This window comes from Dipteris shenzhenensis, chromosome 5, assembly GCF_047967505.1.
Source record: "Dipteris shenzhenensis isolate YYH24624 ecotype China chromosome 5, Dip_SZ_1.0, whole genome shotgun sequence".
Classification (NCBI taxonomy): domain Eukaryota; kingdom Viridiplantae; phylum Streptophyta; class Polypodiopsida; order Gleicheniales; family Dipteridaceae; genus Dipteris; species Dipteris shenzhenensis.
Window position 1 is genome coordinate 7,893,502 of NC_141600.1, and position 22,569 is coordinate 7,916,070.

General features: G+C 43.2%; 1 protein-coding gene across 4 annotated transcripts in view; it reads left to right on the forward strand.

Annotated features, from left to right (window-relative positions):
- Positions 1 to 7,641, forward strand: part of SNI1 (negative regulator of systemic acquired resistance (SNI1)) — a 136,852-nt gene extending 129,211 nt beyond the window's left edge. For 3 of the 4 annotated variants that reach the window (XM_087374826.1, XM_087374823.1, XM_087374825.1), the window contains exons 12-17: positions 5,745 to 5,817; positions 5,911 to 5,976; positions 6,201 to 6,347; positions 6,434 to 6,534; positions 6,759 to 6,848; positions 7,085 to 7,640. In XM_087374826.1, the coding sequence (XP_087230952.1) occupies positions 5,745 to 5,817; positions 5,911 to 5,976; positions 6,201 to 6,347; positions 6,434 to 6,534; positions 6,759 to 6,834 (463 nt within the window). In that variant the 3' untranslated portion in view covers positions 6,835 to 6,848; positions 7,085 to 7,640. Of the gene's footprint in view, positions 1 to 5,744; positions 5,818 to 5,910; positions 5,977 to 6,200; positions 6,348 to 6,433; positions 6,535 to 6,758; positions 6,849 to 7,034 lie in introns of all 4 variants that reach the window. The other variant, XM_087374824.1, reaches the window with a different exon arrangement.
- Positions 7,642 to 22,569: the final 14,928 nt, after the last annotated feature.

Genomic DNA, 22,569 nt, shown 5'->3' on the forward strand with positions numbered 1-22,569 from the left:
GTGAACAGGGGTGAACAGGGGTGAACATGGGGTGAACAGGGGTGAACATGGGTGAACATGGGGTGAACAGGGGTGAACAGGGGTGAAACAGAGGTGAACATGGGAGGGGTGACATAGGAGTGAACATAGGTGAACTAGGGGTGAACAGGGGTGAACTAGGGGTGAGAGGTGAACATGGGAGGGTGACATAGGAGTGAACATAGGTGAACTAGGGGTGAATAGGGTTGACCCAGAGGTGAACATGGGTGAACTAGAGGTGAACATTGAGTTGAGTGGGGATGAACATAGGGGTGAACATGAGGTGAATAGATGAGGTGAACAGAGGAGTGAACATGGGTGAACTAGGAGTGAACATTGAGTGAACATGGGTGAACAGGGGGTGAACATGGGTTACAGAGGGGTGAAGAGAGGGGAAGGAGAGAGGTGTTCCAGAGAAGGCAAGGGCTGTTTCCATAAGGAGAGAGGTGTTCCAGAGAAGGCAAGGGCTGTTTCCATCTTGCGAGAGAAAGAGAAAGAAGCTTAGTATTTATTGATCTCCCCCCAAAAGAGCACAACTTGGCAGAGAGTACAACCTTGACAGGGTTAGGAAAAGGGATACATTTTTTTTTTGAATAAATAAAAATCCAAATAATAGGAATGGCAATCCTTATCCATAGAGGGGGACTCAATGAGGATGGTACTTCTTTACCCGTGAGGCCATGCCTGTGAGCCCTCTTCTCTCAGAAGTTGGGCGGTCTGGATGGGTGTTGAGGCGAAACTTAACTGGGACCGTTTCATCTTCACCGCTTCCCTCAGGAAGTCTTGTAGTGAGGCATGCTTAGGGAGTTTGTCAACCAGCCTTATACCAATGGTGGAGGGTAAAGCCTTCAAAAACCACCCCTTCGTGACGGCGTCATTGGGTGGTACAGACATCTTCGCAGCCAAGACCCTCATCCTCGTATACATCTCCGAGATACTTTCGCCAGGCTTCATGGTATTAGTGGATAACTCCTGGACAATCATGTGTTTGAATTTTTCCAACTTGAAAGTGCGTAAGAATTCCTCTCTTAGGTTTGTCCACATCTGGAAGTGATTCGGGGGAAATTGATTCTACCATACATCTGCGGCATCCTCCAATGACGAGGGGAAGATGTGAAGGAACGCATGCTCATTCTCCACACCTTTAGCTGTACATGCTGTGAGGAATTTCCTCACATGAGCTTCCACATCCTCATGGAGGTGGCCTTTGAACTTTTGAGTCTTCACGTGGACCTTGTTGAGTAGCTCGAGAAGGCTAGCTCTGTCTGTAGGACTGAGAACTGCCATCCCCACCCTAGAGGCTGAAGTAGATGCAAGAGTTGGGGGGAGTCCCGATGGAGCCGTAATGAGTGTGGGTGTTTCAGAGGAGGAGACCAGACCGACAACACCTCCTGTGGAGGACCACAATGGGAAAGTCACTACTGATGTAGCCATAGAGGAAGTGAACACAGGTGGTATTGCATACGCAGAGGGCCTTGGTGTTGCAGACGGAAAGGGTGACAACATAGAAGATGTGGGTGTTAAAGAGGATGGGAGAGCATTTGGGAAAGAGAGGGACGCAGTTGAAGTCATGGATGAGTAGGCAGTAGGGAAGGAAGGAGGTGGTGGAAAAGGCAGCACCGGTGTGGATGGGAAGGGAGATGAAACCTTCATGGCAGGTAAAGGTATGGCCGGAGCAAAAGTACCCCCGAGTGGGATAGAAGGATTAGCTAGGAACCCGGAGCTATGCATAACAGATGAGGTAGCAGCTTGTCCAGTAGAGGTCAAATCGGGAGTAGAGGGAGTCACCACTCTGGTAGAAGTGGTGGTTAATGAAGACATCATTGCAAGAGGAAGAGAGGGGCTGCCTTGACCTTGATGAGTCCCTGAGGAGCCTTCGTCCTTCGCACCCTCTTCTTTCACTTGTTCTCCGCTTTGCACATCTTCTTCTCCGGAGTCCGGATCAGACCACTAGGGTTCCTGTTGATCCAAGTCAATGAGAGTGTCGATGAAGTTACTTGCTCTGGCTACTGCTCCAATGGGCTCACTTTGCGCTCGCGTTGAGGACTCCGCGAACTTCCGTCGCACGTAATGCTTCTTGTACTGAGTTTGGTTTGCCAGAAAGTCTTTTCTCCACTCTCCTAAAGTACCTCCTAGTTCTCTCACTAGCTCCTTCAAATGTTTCAGAACTACTCGACATAAGACCTCTCTCTAGGACCCTATCCTGTGTCTGCCCAGCTGCGGAGACCTCTACTGCCTCAAGAAGAGTGTCTGGCACCACTGGATCTAGGGAAGAAGCTGCAACCGGGGATCAAGTAGTAGCCCAATGCCTCCGCCACAAAAAGGAAAAGAAAGGGAGCTAGGGGACAGCCCTGAGGGACCAAGCAAGAGAGTGGAAAGGCCTCGCCTGTGTGTCCATCGACAAGCATCTAACTAGAGCTCCCCACATAAAGTGCAGAGACTCCTCTAATCCATCCGTTCGAGAAACCCAACTTCTGCATAGTGCCCAGGAAAGTGGTTAGAGTGACAGTGCTTTCAGGCACACTTCCAAGACCCCTCCATGGAGGGATGGCTATTGGTATGCAACACCCTTTCTGGGGGAGTGACCTATCAGGGACTGCTGGTTGACATGCAATTCAAGAGGCTACAGTTGATTATGGGATCGAGTCCCACATTAGATCGTGTAGGTAGAGTTCGCCATGACACCAGTCCAAATGAATGCCATCAGTGACATGTCTTCACAGGGTTTGGGCCTTACCTAGGTGGAGACTATTGAGGTTGGCACTAGAGTCATCCATGTGGAGTTGGCATGGTCTAGTACGCACACATATCCAAATGGTTTGCTAGTCAAGGTATTCAGATGAACCGTCTCCGTCCTCAAGGTATTCAGATGAACTGTCTCCGTCCCTTCCAGTACAGCTTGGATGCCACTGATCCCTTGGTTCCACATGATAAGATCAATCCTATCATACGGTTGGATCTACTCTAGGTCGATACATCATGAACTTTTTTTATTTTTTGTTTTTAGTGGGAGGGGGGGGGGGGGGGGTGGTTCTCCACCAAGATCCAGTTCCACCACAACCACTTCTTGAGAGTATCGGAGGATGGAGTTATTATCAAACCTCAGAATCTGGAGGACAAACGAGTCTCACATGCCCTGAGGATTGCCATAGGAAAGATGGGGTTCTCGTCCCACTAGCTGAGGATTGAAGTAGGGAGAACCATAGGCATGCATAGAGAGTAGTGGATCTGCAGGTTATGCATGTTGGCAGAGGTGGAGACAGAGGAGCATTTCCTATGTACAATATGAGGATATCTAGAGCTCTGTGCTCTTCTATAAGATGTGGTGAAGACTGGCTTTGCGAACATTGCTCCTAGATAGGTATATGATTGCACAATCTCCACTTGTTCCCCCTGATAAGTGAAGAAATACTAAAAATCATAACCTTGGTCTTGCCAGGATTGATTGCCAAGCCTCCATCTCTGTAGAGCAGCTCTAGTGCCTACTGCTGAGAAGGATAGCAGGACTATGTCATTTGCGTACAACAGTATGTGGATCATCAAGTCGGCAAGCAACGATCCCTCACTTGCTAGGTGGTCCATGAAGGTCGTGATCTCATCAAAAGTAGAGCCCAAATACGTGTGTCAGTAAGAGGGGGCATCCTTCCTTCACTCTGACCGTGCTCTCAACCCAATATGATAGGCCTCCAGGGGCACATACTCTATCTCTGACTGACTTGCATACTCATTACCCCCCAAATCATGTCTCTTGGTATCTGTACTCCCAAAGTCGCCTAATCATGTGGGATCATGGGATCTCGATATCGCATCAGGGGATCTCGATCTCGCCTCCTTGATGACTGCCTGCAAAGTGAAGATATGATCAGGATTGGAATGCTATTGTTGGAATCCAGCCAGTCTCAAAGCCTGATGTTTGTGTGTCAGCTGAACTCTCTCTAGTATCGATCCATAAACCTTGGTCAATGTGTGACCAATCATGAGAGTATGGTTGTTCCCTATGTCCATGAGAACCCCTATTTTGTGTATCTGTACAATGGTGGTGGTACTCCAAGCAAGGCCGAAGCTGTGACACACAGCATAATTGAACATTTGTTGGAGCTAGGACATCGTGTTCGTGTGCAAATTGCTTAATCCGCAGCCCCTCATGCTCTTGGGCTCTCTAGTTGTGCAGCCGGCATAATACAACTTGCACCAAAATGCATGTGGTGGGCCTAGGAAGGAAGGACATATCAGGTGGTGCCTGAATTGGAACGTCATAGAGCGATGCTGCATGCATGTGCCACACACCTGGTTCTGTGATGGGAATGGGTGGCTTCCCCTCGGATAGAAGCCCCCATGCAATATCTCATCCATCCTATGTGAGAGGAACGTCTGCCTCTTATGTCGTGAGATCCGTTGTGCCTCAAACCTTGTCAAGTGCCCAAAAGACTACTCCCGTATGAGGTGAGATCTCATCTCTGGCACTCATCCTCAAACCATGTGTTCAGGGTCATTTTCCTAGTTGGGAGACATACTGTAGAATGGCAGCATTCTGTATCACTGATACAAATGTGTTTGAAGTGTGAGCGAGGTTTGGATCATATCCAAAGGGGGTCGCTAGCTCACAGGACAAGTGGCTCATGTATATCGCATCAAGAGCATGATCAAAATGTACCCGGACCTGGGTGGGGGTAGGGGGATCACGTCCTATGGCTGGTAGTGTAGTCAAGATGCTAAATGACGAGTATGAGTGGTCAGCGCCAAGTGTGTGTGGGGGGCCCTATACGTCATGTACCCTCGTGACAAAAGCTGTGGAGCCCAACAAGTAATCCACTGTGCTAGTGCCCTCTACGTGTGGAAAGCAGGTAAGTCGTCCGGATAACGGCCATCTTTGAAGACTGTTATACATGATCAAATCATGTACTGCTCCCATCTCCAGGGGGAAGTAGCATACGGCACCTGTCTTAACAGGCATTATTAAAGAGAAGGCTTATGATGCCTATCTGATGGATTTTGACTTGGTAGTATGCTTAGCTTTATGTAATAACAAGCCAAGGTCTAGACTGTGTAGAGAGGGAGAGAGAGAGAGAGAGAGAGAGAGAGAGAGAGATTACAACGTCTTAACAGACATTCTTGAAGAGAAGGCCTAGTAATAATTACGAAAATGCTGCCCATTATGTCTTGATGTTTGTCATGAGGTCTGTCCTATGGATTTTGACTTGATATTAGGCTTAGCTTTAAGTGTTTTGTAATTATTTGAGCTGTTGAGCTCTTGAAGATCAATCTATAGTGGAGTACACAGTTCTATTTGTTGATGTCTGTTTTGTGATTATTGACCTTTTATTGCTACCAAGGAATCCTTAAATGTAATCCGTATGATAAATTAGTCAAAAATAGCCTAGAATGGTCAAATTTGTTTTGGTAGGACTATTCTCAGCTCAGTTCTGTGGAAGCACTTATTTAGTGGTAGACTGCAGTTCACCTTATTTGACAAGCAATTACAATTGATAGATGTTATTTTCCAAGGAATGATAGTAGGTGCAAATTTTTGTGCAGACAATGTAAGGGATAATTGGCCATTTCATATGATTTACGGCTTCAACTCCGGAAGGAGTGGGTTGTTTTGTACAGGGAGTGGGTTTTTTTTTGGGGGGGCAGGGCGGGGGGGGTGCTGGAACGACAAAAGAATGTTACTTTTATCATTTGGGGAAAAATCTTATCATAAATTACATTGTCTACATTCATAGTGGCACACGTATTCTGGATCTCGTAACGGAGGCTGTGGGCTATGACAAAACAATGTATACAGAGTTACTGCAGGTAATTGGTACCTTTATTTGTTGATATTGCTTCTTCTAAATGCATGTGTTGGTTCTCCAAGTGGAAAGGTGTTGACACTTATTTTGTTTGAAGGTGATGGAGGATTCCAATTGCAAGACAATGATCATCTTGAATTATTTTATAAAAAATGCTCCCAAGGTGCATACTTCTAGTCCTTTATATTATTCTCTGATCCTCCTATGTCAAGTTCTTACACCCCCAAGCGGGAAACTTCAAATTATGTCATGCATCTTAGTTATATAAATTGGTAAGATAGCCTAAATCTTGCAATTGTCGAAGCCGCCAAGTTGGTGCTGATATAAATTCTTTGTACTTTTCAAACCCCATCAAGGAATGAATTTGGGTGATTTTGTGTCTAGTAGCCATTGGTTTGGAAGATGGTGGAGTATCCAGACAGAGCAACTGTACAAGACCTACTCAGCTGTTTTAAAGAATTAACTGATGCAAGGAGTATTTATAAAAGTATAGAAACTGATACGATTCAGGTTCTTCTTGCGAATGCTTTCAAGGTAAAGTTGGAGTTTTGCAAATTGTAAACTTTCGAGCAGAGCAATATGATCGTACATGTAAGCCATTTTCTGTTCCACCCAAACAGGCAGGTCTACGGCAAACATTATCTTCTGGGGTCAGTGCTAGCACCCTAGAAATATGCAGGTTGCTGAGAACTGCTTTTGAAAATCTACAAACAATTTGCAGGTGTGTATGTCATGTGCTGCTCTTACATACACTGCATGTGGCCTTAAGTTTTGTATATTCTATTCCTTGTGTTTGTGAAAGACTTTTTATGGACATATAATGAAGTCTATATGTATTAGTTCTTGTAGTCTTGTATACCTGGCTCAGATATGTTGAATTAGTAGTGGTCTCTGGATTGCTATTTTTGCATTTAAGCTTACTCTAACCTTCAATGCTATGTTTAGTGACATTGATAGCATCCACCCAGCCATGAAGCAGGCTCTGATTATTACAGAGGTGATGATTGCACGCTTTGATTGATTCTTCTCTTCCAGGTATCGTTATTTAAATTCAAGTATGGCCTGCTATCATGCTTTGATTGATTCTTCTCTTCCAGGTATCGTTATTTAAATTCAAGTATGGCCTGCCATCATGATGTATCAAATGGAAGAACAGATACATGTTTATTGATTTATGTTTGGTACATGTCTGCAAATATTTTCCATTGGTTTCTTGCACAGATGCGTGATGCATGCCAAATGGATCTCTTACTGTCTTATGAACCACACAGAAATTAGCTAATGATGAGGGCAAGCTGTAGAAGGAACGTGGTGCTGCTGCGTGAAGCTGTGGAAATAGAGTAAAAGAAGCAGTCTTCGGAGTATGAGAACTAGTGGGACAATAAGTGCAAATTCCAGATATACAAAGAATTTGAAAAGCTTTATTCAGCTGGCTGCAGTCCAGCAAGTGTTTCCAACATCTTTGGAAGGTTTTGTAAAATTCATTGTTCTTCGTGTCGCCCATGCCTTTTCAAGCTTGGACAGGTGCAACCACCCTCAAATCTCCACTACAAAGTGTCTCTAATGAGGCATTCTTGACAAAGTTGCTTGGGCATGTAGGGCCTTGAGATGCCACGTGAAGCATTTCCATCTTGATGCGTCTCTCTTTTAGGATCTTCTGCTTCATCATCATAGTCAAGTAATGGAGGTTTGAATTGCTACTAGAGGTTGTCTCCCTTTGGATTGGGTTTATCATGGAGGTTACTGGTGTCATGGTTTCTTTTCAAGTCACTGCCCAAAGAGATATAGTACTTTGCTATAAGTGTTTTGTGTTGTGTTACAGATTGATTTCGTAGTTAAACTTAATAACAATTGACCTCATGGTTCTTACTATGTTGGTTCTTTATGTTGATGATGCAATTGTCCTAGTGATTCTTGCTCACTACATATCTCAGTTACGCCTTGTCTACACCTATGGAAGGGGGGGAGAGGGCGAGAGATGTTTGTGGATTGACATCCCATACTCGTACAAAATAGTTTATAAAAAAGTTTTAAAAATCACATATTTCATATTATTTTTGTTATCATGAAAGAATAAACATATTTTATTAGTTCTTCAAAAAGGCTATATTGGCCTTTTTCATAAGAAAAATTTCCCCCTTTTTTTTTTTGGCAAAAAAAAGGTGGTTGTATAAAAATCAAAAGATCTTACAAGTAGCATCCATTTCTCCACACAGGGAGTTACAAAATTTGAAGACAGATCATATCTGCTAGTAACGTTAAAGCTAAGATAGAAGTATCAAATAGCATAGGTGGGCACAATCTGGAAGGATCCAAGAGTATGGAGTCACAGAGGTTCTTCCTTGATTTCAGTATTCTGTAGAGTTGCAGCAGGGCCTGTTGCTCTTCCAAGAGCAACAAAAGGAGGGGGCACAGTGATTCTAGGTCCATCTCTGGAAACTTCTACATCTTGCCCTGCAACTGATCCACATAGTTGTGAAGATAGTTACTGCACTGTTAAGTCTCTCATGTTCCTAGACCACCAAGATACAAAAGCCATTTTTGGATTAGTATGCACTTGGTTAAACTGCACATTATTTCTAGCTATCCAGATACACCACAAGGCATTTGCTCTAATTAATGTCCAGTCTTCTTGTTTGACTTTGCATGCATCTCCCAAAAGGATTGACTTCCAATTTATTGGCTCTCCTATATTGATTTGGATATATTTCCAAACTGCTCTTGAGAAAGGGCATGCCACAAAAATATGAAAGATGTCTTCTTTGCTGTTGCACCTTTTGCAAAGTCCATCCCCTTTGCCTCTTTGGAGACTCCTTGCATTGGTCTACACTACCTGATGAAGAATAGGGCGGAGCGAGATATCCTACCTGCGGCCTTGTTTGAAAAGCTATGCATCCAAAGATTCACAAGGATTGGATCCCTGTCTGAACTCTGTCAAACACAGGCCACAGGAGGGTGTAATCTTTCTCTGGGATTTCCCTAGAGACCACATATTTTTTCAAACCTGCATTTTCACTTTTTTGTACTGTCATGTAGGCTCCACCTACTGTTTAGCACTCTAAAAAGCTCATCTATAGACAAAGAGGGTGTGGGCACGTGAAGGAAGTGTGTATTGCCTATCCAATTGAATTCTTTGCTAGGTTAAGGCGGGTTCCCTCTTTCCACTGTTTATCATCATTCCACAGCTCTAGTCTTTCCATTACTAACGCTTGTACATTGTTCTTCAGGGCAAACTTCCTTCTTATCACTAGCCAAGTTTTCCATCTTAGATCGTCTTTGTCCCAAAGTTGACTCCAGCTTTGTAGGCCTTTCTTAAAGAGAAGTTTGACTGCATCAATTTCTGCATCAGTTAAAGAATTATTATTATGTATTATAGAAATCTAGATGGAGTCTAGTGGCATAAAAGCCCCCTTCCCCTGAAAATAAAATCTGACTTTTTAGGTCCTCTACAGCGTGTCATAGGTGTCTCCACAATGGGCTTCCTTTGGTAGAGCATGGCTTTGATCCACAGAGAGTAGAGAGTAGTGGAAAATCTTTCCATTTAGGGGCTCTTATTGGTCTAATGTGCTTAATATTTCTCATTAGTAGCTGTGACCAATCTTTGTCAGGATTTAAAACTGCTTTGATAAACCCATGTTGCTACTAGTTTCTTGGTTGTTTGGTCTATGTTCACCACCTCTAAAACCCCCTCTGCTTTTGGGGTTATGCACAATGACCATTTGACCTTTGAAATCCTGTTGTTACCTTCCCAGAGGAAAGATCTGCATAGTCTAATAGATTGCTCAAGACTAGCTTGAGAGGGAGACCAGCTGGAAAGGTAAAAGATGCTTATGGTATAGGCACAGTGGTTAAGGACTAGCTTCCTTCCTACAAGGTTAGCTTGAAAGCCCCTCCATCTATCTATCTTTTTCTTGAATCTTTCTAGAAACCATTCCCATCTCTGTATCATAGTAATATTAAATCCCAACGGTATCCCCAGCAATCTAAAGATTGTACCTTTGTTCATCTTATGGCATCCCTTGTCACCAAGTAGAGTTTGATTTACACTTGAGAGAGTTGGGATGAGGTTGGCATCTTCTGCAAACTGTTGGTTCAGGAGCTGCTGTCCATTAGAGAGTTCCATGCCCTTGATTGTACCCTTTTATTCTCTTATAAAGTAGCCAGCCAAGAGGATCAACTGCAATTGCATATAGAAAGGCGACTAGAGGGCATCCTTGCCTTATTGACCTTTTCAATTGTAAAGGCTTTATCATTTTTCCATTGACAGAGATCTTAGCTGTGGCATTGGTTAAGAAAAGCTGTACTTGTGAAACAAAGATAGGCCCTAGGACCATGTCCTGAAGAGATTGTATAAGAAAACTCCACTCAATCCTATCATAGGCTTTGTCAAAATCCACTTTAAGGAAACACACGTCTTGTTTGGATTCTCTTGCATACTCACATCCTTCCCATATATTTATTATAGCTTCAAGAAGGTGCCTCCCTTTGATAAAGCCTTTTTGCTCTTTGAGTTTCCATCTGTCTATTCTCTTCTGAATTCTAAGGGCCAAGGCTTTTGCAAAATTTTTAGAACTACGGTTCAACACGGGTAATGGTTTCCAATTTTTTATTTCCTTGTTCCCCTCCTTGGGTATCAGCTTAATAATGCCTCAATTAATGTGAGGTGGGAGGTATTGATTTGCCACACTAAAATGACTTACAAAATAATTGAAAAATACTAATGATTTCAAAAAACATATTGCTTTACTTATTTAACAATTTAAAAAGTATATAAAATTATTTAAAGTAATTTCACAAAACATATTGTCCATCTTTGAAACTTAAAGGAGTTTGAATATTTCATATGACATATTTTTACTAAATGGTCTTGACTCAATAATTAACAATTCAATAAACTTAGTATATACAATATAGTGTTTCATGTGTGTGTGACGCGCGCGCGTGTGCACGCATGCAACACGTTCGTGCGTGTGTGTGCATGCGCATGTGCATGTGCATGTGTGCATGCACGCACATGAATGTGTGTGACTTATTATTAATTTACTATAAATTTATATTCATATTCACAATATATTTATATTCGTGAATGTGATTTTTCTTTAAAACAATCCATCCTAAAAAATAAGTTTTATGACATAAGAAATAATAAATTTAAGTAACTTAAAATTGGATACAAACACGAATATTGGGATTTAAATTTACATAAATCGAGTTGTAAACAATAACAATGATTATAAATTTTTTCTTTTCACTCTTTTATAGTAGTACTTTTTCATGACATTAAACACCGGTGAAATTTGATTCAGGTTATTAAAAGGTTCAAGAATTAAGGGATCAAAGGGCTTCCTAGAAGTCATATTCATTATGATATGAGCTGACCTCTTTCCTCAAAGTTTCCTGCTTATTCTTCTTCATCAAGAACATAACACCAACAAGGTGAACAAGGAAGCAATTGTTGTTTAGAAGCTTCTCAATAGTGATTTGCTCAAAAAGTTTTTGTTGCCATTGACAATTTGAAATAAGTTTTCAACAATTTAAAATAGAGGGAGCACCAACCACATTGTATTTTCCTTAAACTTTTATCACAATTTCTACTTGGAAAAAAATCCCTTGTAATTAAATAATTTGAAAAAAAGTCCTTGGATAGTTCCAAACAAAAAAAGAAAACATCACATTGTATGTTGTTAGGTTTTCGTTTGTTAAACTTTTTAAACCATTAATAATAGATTTTGAAAAACCTTTGAGCAATTCAAAATACAAAATAAAAAATGTTGACTATATAATGGGTCTTAGGTCTTTACTTCCCATGTCATTGGATATTTTAAATCAATGAAAAATTTTACCATCATTGTCTCAAGTTTTTACGAATATATTCAACTATACGTGAAATCCAAATTTCATAGAAGATTCTTTGTGAAAGAACTCAAAGGAAAAGTGCATGAATAAGCCACAAAATCCATACTATTTGGGCACAAACTTTAATGATGTAATCCTTATAGACCCCCCAAAACCAATAGTTGTGACATATTGGAGAAAAAAATATACAATTGCGAACATGGATACTAAAAAGTCAAACATAATGAACAAAATCCTTGAGCTTTACAAGCTCTGAAAAGTTTGATTAACAAAGTTATACATCACTTGCAGCTTTGATTGTTGTAAAAGACAAAAATTAACTTGGAATCCCAATCTATCTTTTCTTAACGAGAGGAGTTGATACACAAAGAATAAACATTGTACAAATCCTTGTTCAATAAACATGTAATAGAGATCTTACGAGGGGCATTTTAAGCAAGTCTTTTGAAGTAAGTTTGAGAGTTTTTTGCCTTGTTGAGAGTCATACATCATAGGTGAGAACAATCATAACCATCAAATTTATGATCCATGTAGTCTATTGCAACAAACAAAGTTAAAGGGGCCCTCTTTTTTTAAAATTGCAATATGAAATGTTTAAACAAACTCAAAGCTCTTCCATATGCTACCATCAGCTTCTTCGAGCTACATACATTTTAATTTTGAGGACTACAAGTTCTATTAGGTACAATCCAAAAACTCTAGCCACATAGCATTTCTTATCAAGGTAAAAAGCATCCCAAAATTATGTGAACTATCATTACAAAGGCATATATTACATAGTAGGAAAAGCTCGATCATATCAAGCTAGTTTGCTATGGTTGTCACATACATCCTTGGAGACCTCAATAGTTAGAAGAACTCTGATAATGTGACACATGGCTGGTGTATCAACATGTAACCTATATTCTATCCCACCATGCAAATGTAAATGAGATATATATGTTGTGTGAGGTCTTCCAACTACATGCCCATAATTCACATTGTTAAGATTTTCCTAAAGGGTTAAAGGGATTTGCTTTGCAAAATTTTGGTCAAGGTACTTTTGCCTAGACAAGAGCCTTGGAAAGATTTTGGGTCCTGTAACCCCTCCTCAAGTGGATGGATAGCACGAGGTTGACCTCTATATTTGCACATCTCAAGATACCTACCTCCCTTCTTACAGCTACCACCCTAAAAGTTTGGGGTAGTTTTAGGAGTTTTCTTTGAAGGATCCCTCCCTCCTCTCTTAGGAAGAGATTGATATGTAGCTTCTCATGTGGAATGATATGATTATTGATGATCATGGTAGATCCCTTGGTGTTTTACATTGTACCACTATCTCTTTCAGGCAGGACACGTTTTGGGTGTCTCTTTGGGCTAATGCATTTTCATGACCAGGTCTGCGTTGGTCTCTATTTGATTGAGATACAATGACACAAAGAGACCCTATTGCGCCAGTTTAGACAACATGAGATGAAAGTGCCACGATAGCTCCCACACGCTATCCTTCGGAGGGGGATGATGATCCGGGCTATCAGGAGGGACCGCCTCATGGAGCTCTATCCTCTAAATGCTCTGACCCTGTATCTAGTAAGTTGGAGAGACTTCATAAATTTGAAACTTATGACTTCCCTCAGTCAACTAGACCACCATCCCCTAGGTGTAGTCCCCTTGAAGGCTCTACATGCAGGTCATAATCCTAAGGGCTCCCATCCAAATCCTCACTGTGCTACGACAGCACCAAAGGCAATGAGGGATGGTCTCCAAAAATTCAGTAGAGCAACTGTGACACTTCCCCTCCACCCGCATCTACTCCAACCATGCGCCAATGGAAAAGCCTTCATGGGCGGCTAGCCAGAAGAAGTAGATCTTCCTCGACCCCAAACTGGCATCCAAAACCTGGAACGGACGTCCAAGGGCACTCTTTGGGCCACCCAATGCCTCTCCCTCGAAGGGGTCCAAATCGAAGAGTCCTTCTCAAGCCTCCTGCCAACGTGTGCCCCTCACAATAGTCGCCTTGAGCTTGAGGTCCCGCGCTCCCAAGTGAAGCGCAGGGTGCAAATGATATCCTGCTAGATGGCGACCAAGGTAGTCGAGGGTGGAACCAAATGCTCACCCATCACCATACTACAGCAAACAACCCAAATGTTCCACGCCGTGACACTGGCTACTACATCCCACATGCTATCATTCGGAGGGGAATGAGGACCTGAGCTAGCAAAAGGAACCGCTTCGTGGAGCTCTGAGTCCAATACCTGGAACGGACCTCCTAGGGCACCCTCTAGGCCAACCAATGCCTCTCCCTTGAAGGGGTCCATGTCGAAGTGTCCATCTGCAGCCTCCTGTCAACCCGAGTGGTAAAAGAAAAAAAGGGCACCTCATCCACCCGCTCCGTGAGGCCGACCTTGGAAGGCCAAAACCACTCTCTCGGATCCTACTGGACCTCCCGCAGGGGCCTACCTTCCCAAAGCCAAAGTCGCCATCTGGGGGCATCCTGCTCTAGAATGCTAGGGGGATCAATGTGCCACTCCTTTCCCAATCGGCCAACAACTCTGATCATCTACGAATGAGTCCCATCCAGACTCCCGTCCATCTCTGGGTCTCTCACAGTGAGTGCCTGAAGCAAGCCTTCACGCCCTACACGGAAGAAACTGGGCTGATTGCTGCCTTGCTGGATCATCCTCAAGGGGCCTAGAAAACTACCCCAACCAACTACTGTCCATCCACGTGCAGAGTCCCTCCCACCAAGACTCTCGGATGGTGAGATCAATCCCCCTCATCCGTTGCCGTGCCCCTCGCATATGCGCTAAGGCTCCAAGCCTCGCCTTTGTCTCCAAGGGTAATCTACATCTTCCAAAGAAGTAAGCCGGGCTATTGTCCCACTATGCCCATCCGATGTGATTTCGTTGTCCCAGTTGAAGGTGCATGGCGAAGAGGGAGAGAGAGAGAGAGAGGGTAGCCTAGGGACAGAGAGAATCATACTCAAAGAGAGACATAATGAAATGGAAATGAAATAGCAAGAGCAATGAACAAAATGGAAGAACTCACATGTAGACCAAAGAGCTTGTAGGCTTGATACTTGATTGATGTGACAAGTGACAAGTACAGCTCTTATATAGAGCACACACACACACACATATGAGTACCAATACATATGGGATAACTCCCAATATGACACGTGGCATCCATAGGAAACACTAGACTAAAACTCACACTAGGACTCACTAGAACAAACCAAAACTGACTCAACTTGACTCCATTTCCTAACACCCCCCCATGGAGGAAAGGTGAGTGACTACTAGAGTGGAACCAAGAACAGAACATGACAATGACGGTCATCGAACTATGCAATGACAGTCTAAAACTACACATGGCTCCCATGCTAGCTCAAAGGCTAGAGAGCATGGTATAGACTCAGAGGCTCACCTAGCACGGCTCAGAGGCTCATCATGCATGGATGCAGGACCAACTCAGAGGTCTAGGAGACCAATGAACCAACATCTTGAAACTCACATGCCAGGCCTGATAAATAGACCTATCAAAGCCAATACATGGCTCCAAGAGGACATCCCCCTCTTGGCTCTAGGGACTAATGAGGAACATGGAGCCACACATGACAAATATAAAATCAATACATCATTTTAGGAGGCCTATCCAAGGTTGAGAAACTTTATTTATACCTCAAACATTCATTTTAGAGGAACTACTCAAGGCAGAGAACCTTTATTGACCCCAATCATAGAAAATAAAAATAAATTTCATTCATTTTATGCATAGCAAGGGTAGAAAACCCATAAATGAGCCCAAATACTTGCTGCACATAAGAGTGCACATCTTGATCCGAAGAAGTATGTCGGTGAAGAATATGGCAAGAATGCCCCGAATGATATGTCGATACTCAGCACTTCAACTAGTATATGCCCTCCATTCTGCGCCTCCGATCGCTCCACAAAACGCCAGCACTCACATACGCCTTGCAATAACCGTCTCATCAGCTTGGCTCCCTAATCCTCATAGACCGGCTCGTCACCCACAAATGGCTTCTCTGAAGCTTAACGGTGCATGCAAGTACAACCTCTTCATGGCGCTACAACAGAAGTCACTCTCGACCTCACAACAAGCAACTCCACCCTAGGAGTCCATCGCCAATGCCAAAGCAGCCTCCAACAGCAGCGATGCCCACATCTCCTACACCCATCTATGTCAAGCAGCCCGCGGTTCCATCTCATCGTCCAGCTTCAAGCTCGTGACCCACAAGACGACGGAATACACATTCGGCAAAACAAGTTGTCGTCGCCTCCTCAAAGCCATTGCGCCGACCTACTGTGCAACCAAGGCTTTAGCCTTAGGCCACATGGAAATGCCACATGGCAGATAGGTGTAGTTAAGATAAGGTATGTTTAGGTTTAGTTGCATGTTTTAGTGGGACCATGGTTAAGTTTATCTAGCCTTGGGTTAACTCAGTTGAGTTAAAAGATTACCACATGGCATAGGGCCATGTCAGCACAATAACCCCTTGCCAAACACAATTCGTAAGTTGCATGTGAACAGCATGTGGCACATCATCAAATGCCACCTCTTCCTCATAAAAACTTCGACTAGCCACCTTAACTTTCAATCCAGAAAGAATTTGAACACGCTCCAAAAAGAAAAAGTGATCACCTTTTTGAGCTCTATGTGCCTGTCAAGTCAGGATCATCGTATGTAATTAGACACTGCCATATTTGAATGTTTCTTCAATTGGTAACACCTTTGCAATGGCAATACACACCCTAACCGTTGACAAGTTCACTCGGGAAGGATTTCACACGATCTACACAAATGAGGTATCTCTTAATGCATCAAAAGCTTTGGAAGATTATAAAAATAGACATACTCCCACTGGACAAAATGATAACTGGAATGAAAAAGACGAAGCAGCACTATCACTCATTGGTTTGCACTTGGGTCCAAACATAATTCATCATATAGACTCTAAGGATCATGCCAAAGATGCATGGGATGAGTTGAACGCAATGTTTGGTGCAAAAACCAAAAACCAAGAAATTCATCATAAGATTGAATTCTATGGTTTGCGCATGAGCTTCAATGAATCCATGGCATAATTTGTCAACAAAATCAAAAGCATTATGACCCAACTGTAAGGCATAAATGCAAAAGTAGGGAAAAAGGATGCACTTGCAATCCTCCTTAAAAGCATGCCTGCAGAGTACAGTGCACTGACAACCACTTTGAAGAATCTCCCAGATCCAAAGTTTGAGGAATGTGTATCCCCTCTTCTTGAGAAATAAAGAGCATTGAAGGCATCGACATCGACATCTACTTCAACACACAGCTGCAATAATGAAGAACAAGCATTGTTCAGTAAAACATCAACGAATTGTTATCATTGCGGAAGGATGGGTCACTATCAAAGTGATTGCAAACTGAAGAACAAACCAAAGTGTCACCATTGCAAGAAACTGGGACACAAGGAAGAAGATTTCATATTGAAGAACCAGCAAGGTTAACTACATGGAGTCATCATCAAGCCATGAGCAGAATGACAAGAATAACATGTATTGAGAAGCAACATCCTTGCCACCTTTAGCCCACACATTTGTAAATCAAACCTGACCACGTGAGAGTAGCCATGTAAGCATCCAGGGGAGGATTTAATCTTATAACTCACATCTGACCACCTTGCAATAGCCAATGGATCATGGCACCAAGGGGAGGTGTTGAGATATGGGGCCATGAGCACATATTGGATGCTAAGGTATAGGTATAGGAATGTATTAAAGTAGCCACCCAAGGATGTGGACTACATGATGTAAGGATGTGGATTGAGGACATCCACAAGGGGAGGTGTGGATCAGAGGATCCCACAAGTGTTGACTATTCAAAGGGCTCTCTCTATATAAGAACCTATCATGTATTATTGATTACACATATTAATATAGATTGAGTGTTTGCTACCTTATGTCTCTATCATGGTGCTTCGATACTCCTTGATAACTTGCTTTGTTATAACCATCATCAATCCTTCCATACAAGCTTATGCTAGTGTGTAGAGTAGCCTTGTAAGAAGATCGTGCACCACTCATGTGCTAGTGATATGCGACTTCATACAATTCTCGTATGTGCATTCCATACTCAATTGCCCATACGTCGATTAGCATCTCGCCTCTACCTCGCATGATCACTAGTAGGTTTGTGCTTGTATGGAATTTGAGCAGCTCAAAAGCTCTCTCCTACTCTCCCTCGCAACTATGCCTTTGCATGATTACCAAGCTCCTCTAGGAACTCTCTAGCAGTCGCCATCCCACGTACCATGCCAGCTCATCGACTAGAAACTTGGAGATTAGATTCACATAGCCACCTTGCATGCACATGCTCACTTTCCAATTTTTCCAACCACATCAGCATATGAATTTTACCACTTTCCCAATCTCTTCACAAAAAACTTAGGCCTAGACAAACAACCCCCAAATTCTAGACCTTAGGCACCACCTCTTCACACAAACTTCATACAAGGCATTTAAATGCATGAATGCCCACATATAGCCACACATAAAACAACCCATGCAGAACAACATCATCACATGACAATGAATGGCAATGAGGGATGCATGTCATCCTGAAACCAACATAAGTGACATGGATACCACAAAGCTCTGGAGTCAACTAGTGCACACACTCTTCAATTCATCATTTCCCACTAGTGTCCTTGCAAAATATATTCAAATAAACTTGAAATATCTACATTAGTTTATGGTAACTTGCAAAAGAGCTCCCTCTAAATCCAAAAGCCCCCAAACTAGCAGTTGTGCACACCTAAGTGCCTACCCATATCTACATGGTGTGCTAAAAATACAAGATACAAGTTAGCAGGCTAGGGCACCAGCACCCCCTCAGATAGGAGTAGTAGGAGACTTAGACTCCCTGCATGACATCTTCAGAGGAAGAGTAGACCTAGGTAAAAAAGAAAAAGAAACCTAGCGAATTGGCTCGAAAGCGCCGCAAGCAATGAGCTACACGCAGAGAGAGAGAGAGAGAGAGAGAGAGAGAGAGAGAGAGAGAGAGAGAGAGAGTAGTTTGAGAGGCACCCGTAGAGGAGCAACTGTAGGGCCCTTGGTTGGAGACACCCCCCCCCAGTGGTGGCAAGGGCCATTGCCTAGCTAGGTGATTGTGGAGGTCAAGCGACCGTAGTCATTCATGCGTCAGTAGTAGTGAGCCTCAAGAGTTCTTAATGTTGCGATGGTAGAAGCTATGGAGGTTAACCCAGCAGCATTGAGGAGGGGATCTAGAGCCCCGATGCACCTGATCAGTAGGGTGTCACCCCTATTCCTCCCCACCCTATTCAATAGGGTGTCGCCCCTATTCCTCTCCATCCCCATCCCCCCCAGATCCCTCTCCAACCCCCCACCATCCCCCTCCTCCCCCCCTCGCTCATCTTGGTTTTGGTCATCCTCACCACCTGCCCCCTCCCTCCTCCTCCCCCCACCTTCCGCCCCTCCCACCCTCCCCTTCCGTAGGAGCTTCTTTAGCCTCCCCCCCTCCCACCCCCCCTTGGACCTGCCATGACTCCCTGTCCACCATTAGGCAAGCATAAGACAACGTCCCCTTCCATTTCCTCATCTCACCATCATGTCCCCTCCCTCCATTCAGGGAGGGATCCAAAGGGAAGGGGATTGTCCTTCCAGTCCACAGCTCCCAAACTCTAGCTTGGGCACCCTCTACTATGGGACTTTTGGAGATTGGGGCTTGGGAGCTACGTAGAAATTTCGGACTCCTATGCTCTAAATTTGGAGTTGATGCCTTATGAGCTTGTAGCTTGGAAAGGAGCTTCGATCACTGTAGTGGGCTCCCAGACGCAACTAGTTTGGAGATTCTAGTTTGCCTCCATAGGGTTGGAGAAGTGGTCCCCAGTGGTATTTGATGCTATGTTAGGCTATCAGATTTCATGCATGATGGACGAATGGATGGAGCCACAAAGATTGGACCTTTGGCATGCCCATGGTGCTGAAGTTAATTTTCAATTGAGCTTCACATGAGAGAAGCCAATGTATGGTTTGGTAATAGAGGTTATCAGATTGCCGCCTGAGGCAAAGATTAATCAAGCATACTACTGGCCACTCCAGAAGTGTGTTGATTTTTAATGATGAAGTTGGCATGGAAGATTGGCATAGAGCCAGTGTCCACCCTAGTGGTATGACATACAAACACAGACTACTCGCCCTCCAAACCCCCTTCAACGTCACAAAATGCAATTTTTCTGGAATGGACACCCACTCACAAGAGGGCCTTGTTTTTTGCTTCCTCATCCTCATGAGTTAGACCATAGTGAGTTGGAATGTGCAGAGGCTCCACGACCATGCTTGTAGTCAACCACAATATGTGATCCTTTGGCAGGAGTTGTAGAGGGTAGTCGTAGGGTGAGTAACGGACTTCCTTTTGATGCACGAGCACATGTCCTTAGCATCAGACATCAGACCACCTTCTTTCGGGGAGAGGCTCGAAGGACAGTGGGGAGGAATTTCTGCATCTCGGTCTCACAGGTGGTGGCCCCAAAGGTCTATGATTAGGGTGAGCTTCGGTCAATTTAGATGGGAGTTAGGATGGGATATTCTAGGATTGGGGTATGCCCCAGCATGCAAACAACACTGTCTAGCCTTTTGGAGGAGGCTAACAGAGTGTTCCAAATGTTGACTCCTAGGAGACTTCAACAACCTAGAGGTTGGGGAGGAAAAGAAAGGTGGTGCCTCCTTCTCTAAGATGCTAGCAGTAGAGAGGAGCACATGGAAACATCTGATCTTCACAATCAGTGGGGCAGAGACCCATGGAGAGGGCCAAAGTTAGCAGGATACTTGGCAGCCTCCTCTTCGTATTCCACTAAAGGATGAGAGGCTAGATCTCTTTTACATTGAGGATTGGGCACTCCATAGAAGTGGCTCTATAGGGATTCTAGATGTCAAACCACTCTCGAGCAGTACTCTACCTAGAGTAGCCCCGCCGAGATCTTCCCTAAAAGGGGGTCCGCATTCCAGAGGATCTTCTACCAGATGAGGAGATTCAGCAGGTTATGACAGAGATTTGGCAGCAGCTAGAGTCAACACCTTGCGAGGGTAGGGCTTTGTGGGTGGTAGATGCGACTCAGAGTAGTGAGGAGTTGCAGTTTCATGCCCTTAGACAAAGGAGGGCTCTTTAGGAGCATGATCGTGTACTGCAATGAGACTTCACCTCCATAGAGAGGCTCAAGGAATAGGAGCCAGGATCCTAGTAGCTTAGTGATAGATATGAGAGCTCGCACCTTGAGCTCCAATACATGGAGGTTCAGTGGGCTGAGTTTTCCTACCACTCCACCTAGATCCGTTTGGTACAACAAGGGGATAGGGCAGTACCACTCGACCTTGATCAACAGGCATGCAGTTATAGTGATTACGGGATCCGCAGGGCATTATGCACACTGATCCACATAAGATTCTAGAGTTGACCATGGTTTTCTACAGCCAGCTCTTTCAAGTGGAGAGGGTGACTCCATCTTGCCTTGTGGCCCGTGAGTTAGTTTGGGACCATGTTTCGACGGTAGTCTCGTAGGAGTTGTGTAGGAGTCTTGAGGAGACTTTCACACATGAGAAGCTTGAGAAGTGTTGCATGAAGTGAAAGTGAGTGATATTTGAGTTTATTTGGTCCAGTGAGTCCTAAAAATGCCGGGAGTTATCCCATATACACTATGGCTTTCTAGAGTCTAGTGTCACATTATATATGTGATGTACTTGTCTAGTCTTGTCACAGCAGTCAACATCAAGCTTTTATATCATGTGAGTATTTTGCTTATCATGGCCTTGTAGTTTCATCTTCATCTTGTCTTTCCATTTTCTTTCTTTGCTCACCTGTGATCTTGGTTCAAAAGAAAGACAGCTCCTATCATATGTGTGCGGACTATAGAGCCCTCAACAAGATGACATTCCAGAATAGGTTTCCAATCCCTCGTATAAATGATATATTGGACAAACTATAAGGGGCCACGATCTTTAGTTGCATTGATTTGAAAAGTGCACCATCATTAAATAGATTTTCGCACCACTTTAGGATTGTATGAGTTTTTGGAGAATCCTTTTAGATTAACCAATGCACCAACCACTTTCAACCACATGATAGACCAAATTTTCAGACCCTACAGGCACCTCACATGAACCTTCTTTGATTACATATTGGTCTTTTCAAAGATGGAACAAGAACATAAGGAACACTTGGTTATGCAATTCACTCTACATGGTTAAGAAACCAAAATCCTCAGACAAGCTCTCCCTTAAATGATCAACCTCAATGATGTTGATGTGTTAGGATTCAAGGTGATGTAAGTCTTTCTATTGCATCATGTTATCAAATGTCCACAACAAAAATCTATTTGCAACCATAGACCATCTAGGAATGGAGGACTATCTTGCTTTTCTTTCTAGAATCATACAAAAGGCAACATTTGGGTGATTATCTTATAAAGGATTTGGAAGACTTTGTTGTTGCATATTGGACCAATCACACTCATCTTTTACCAAACAAGAAGGATGTGTCTATATAAAAAATGCATATGAAGCATCATTGTAAATATCCAATGCATCAAACAAAAGTCTAAGTATTACAATATGTTCCTAGGTTTTATTATTTTTTGAATTTTCAATTGGTATAATAAATTTTATTCACAAGAAAGTTTTTAACTTTTAGAAATTGATATAGTACTTATATGTTATGATGATAATAAAAAGCTAGTAACTAGTGGAGGAAGCTAACTGCATGCTTCATTAGAGGGAGGGGACGATTAGGGCTTTCAAGAGTCTGAATTTAAAGCATACCCTTGGAGGAATTGTTGATGAAGATAAAAAACAAAGTTTGTAGATGGCATCGTAATGTCATAGAGTGTCAACAATATGCTTGTAGG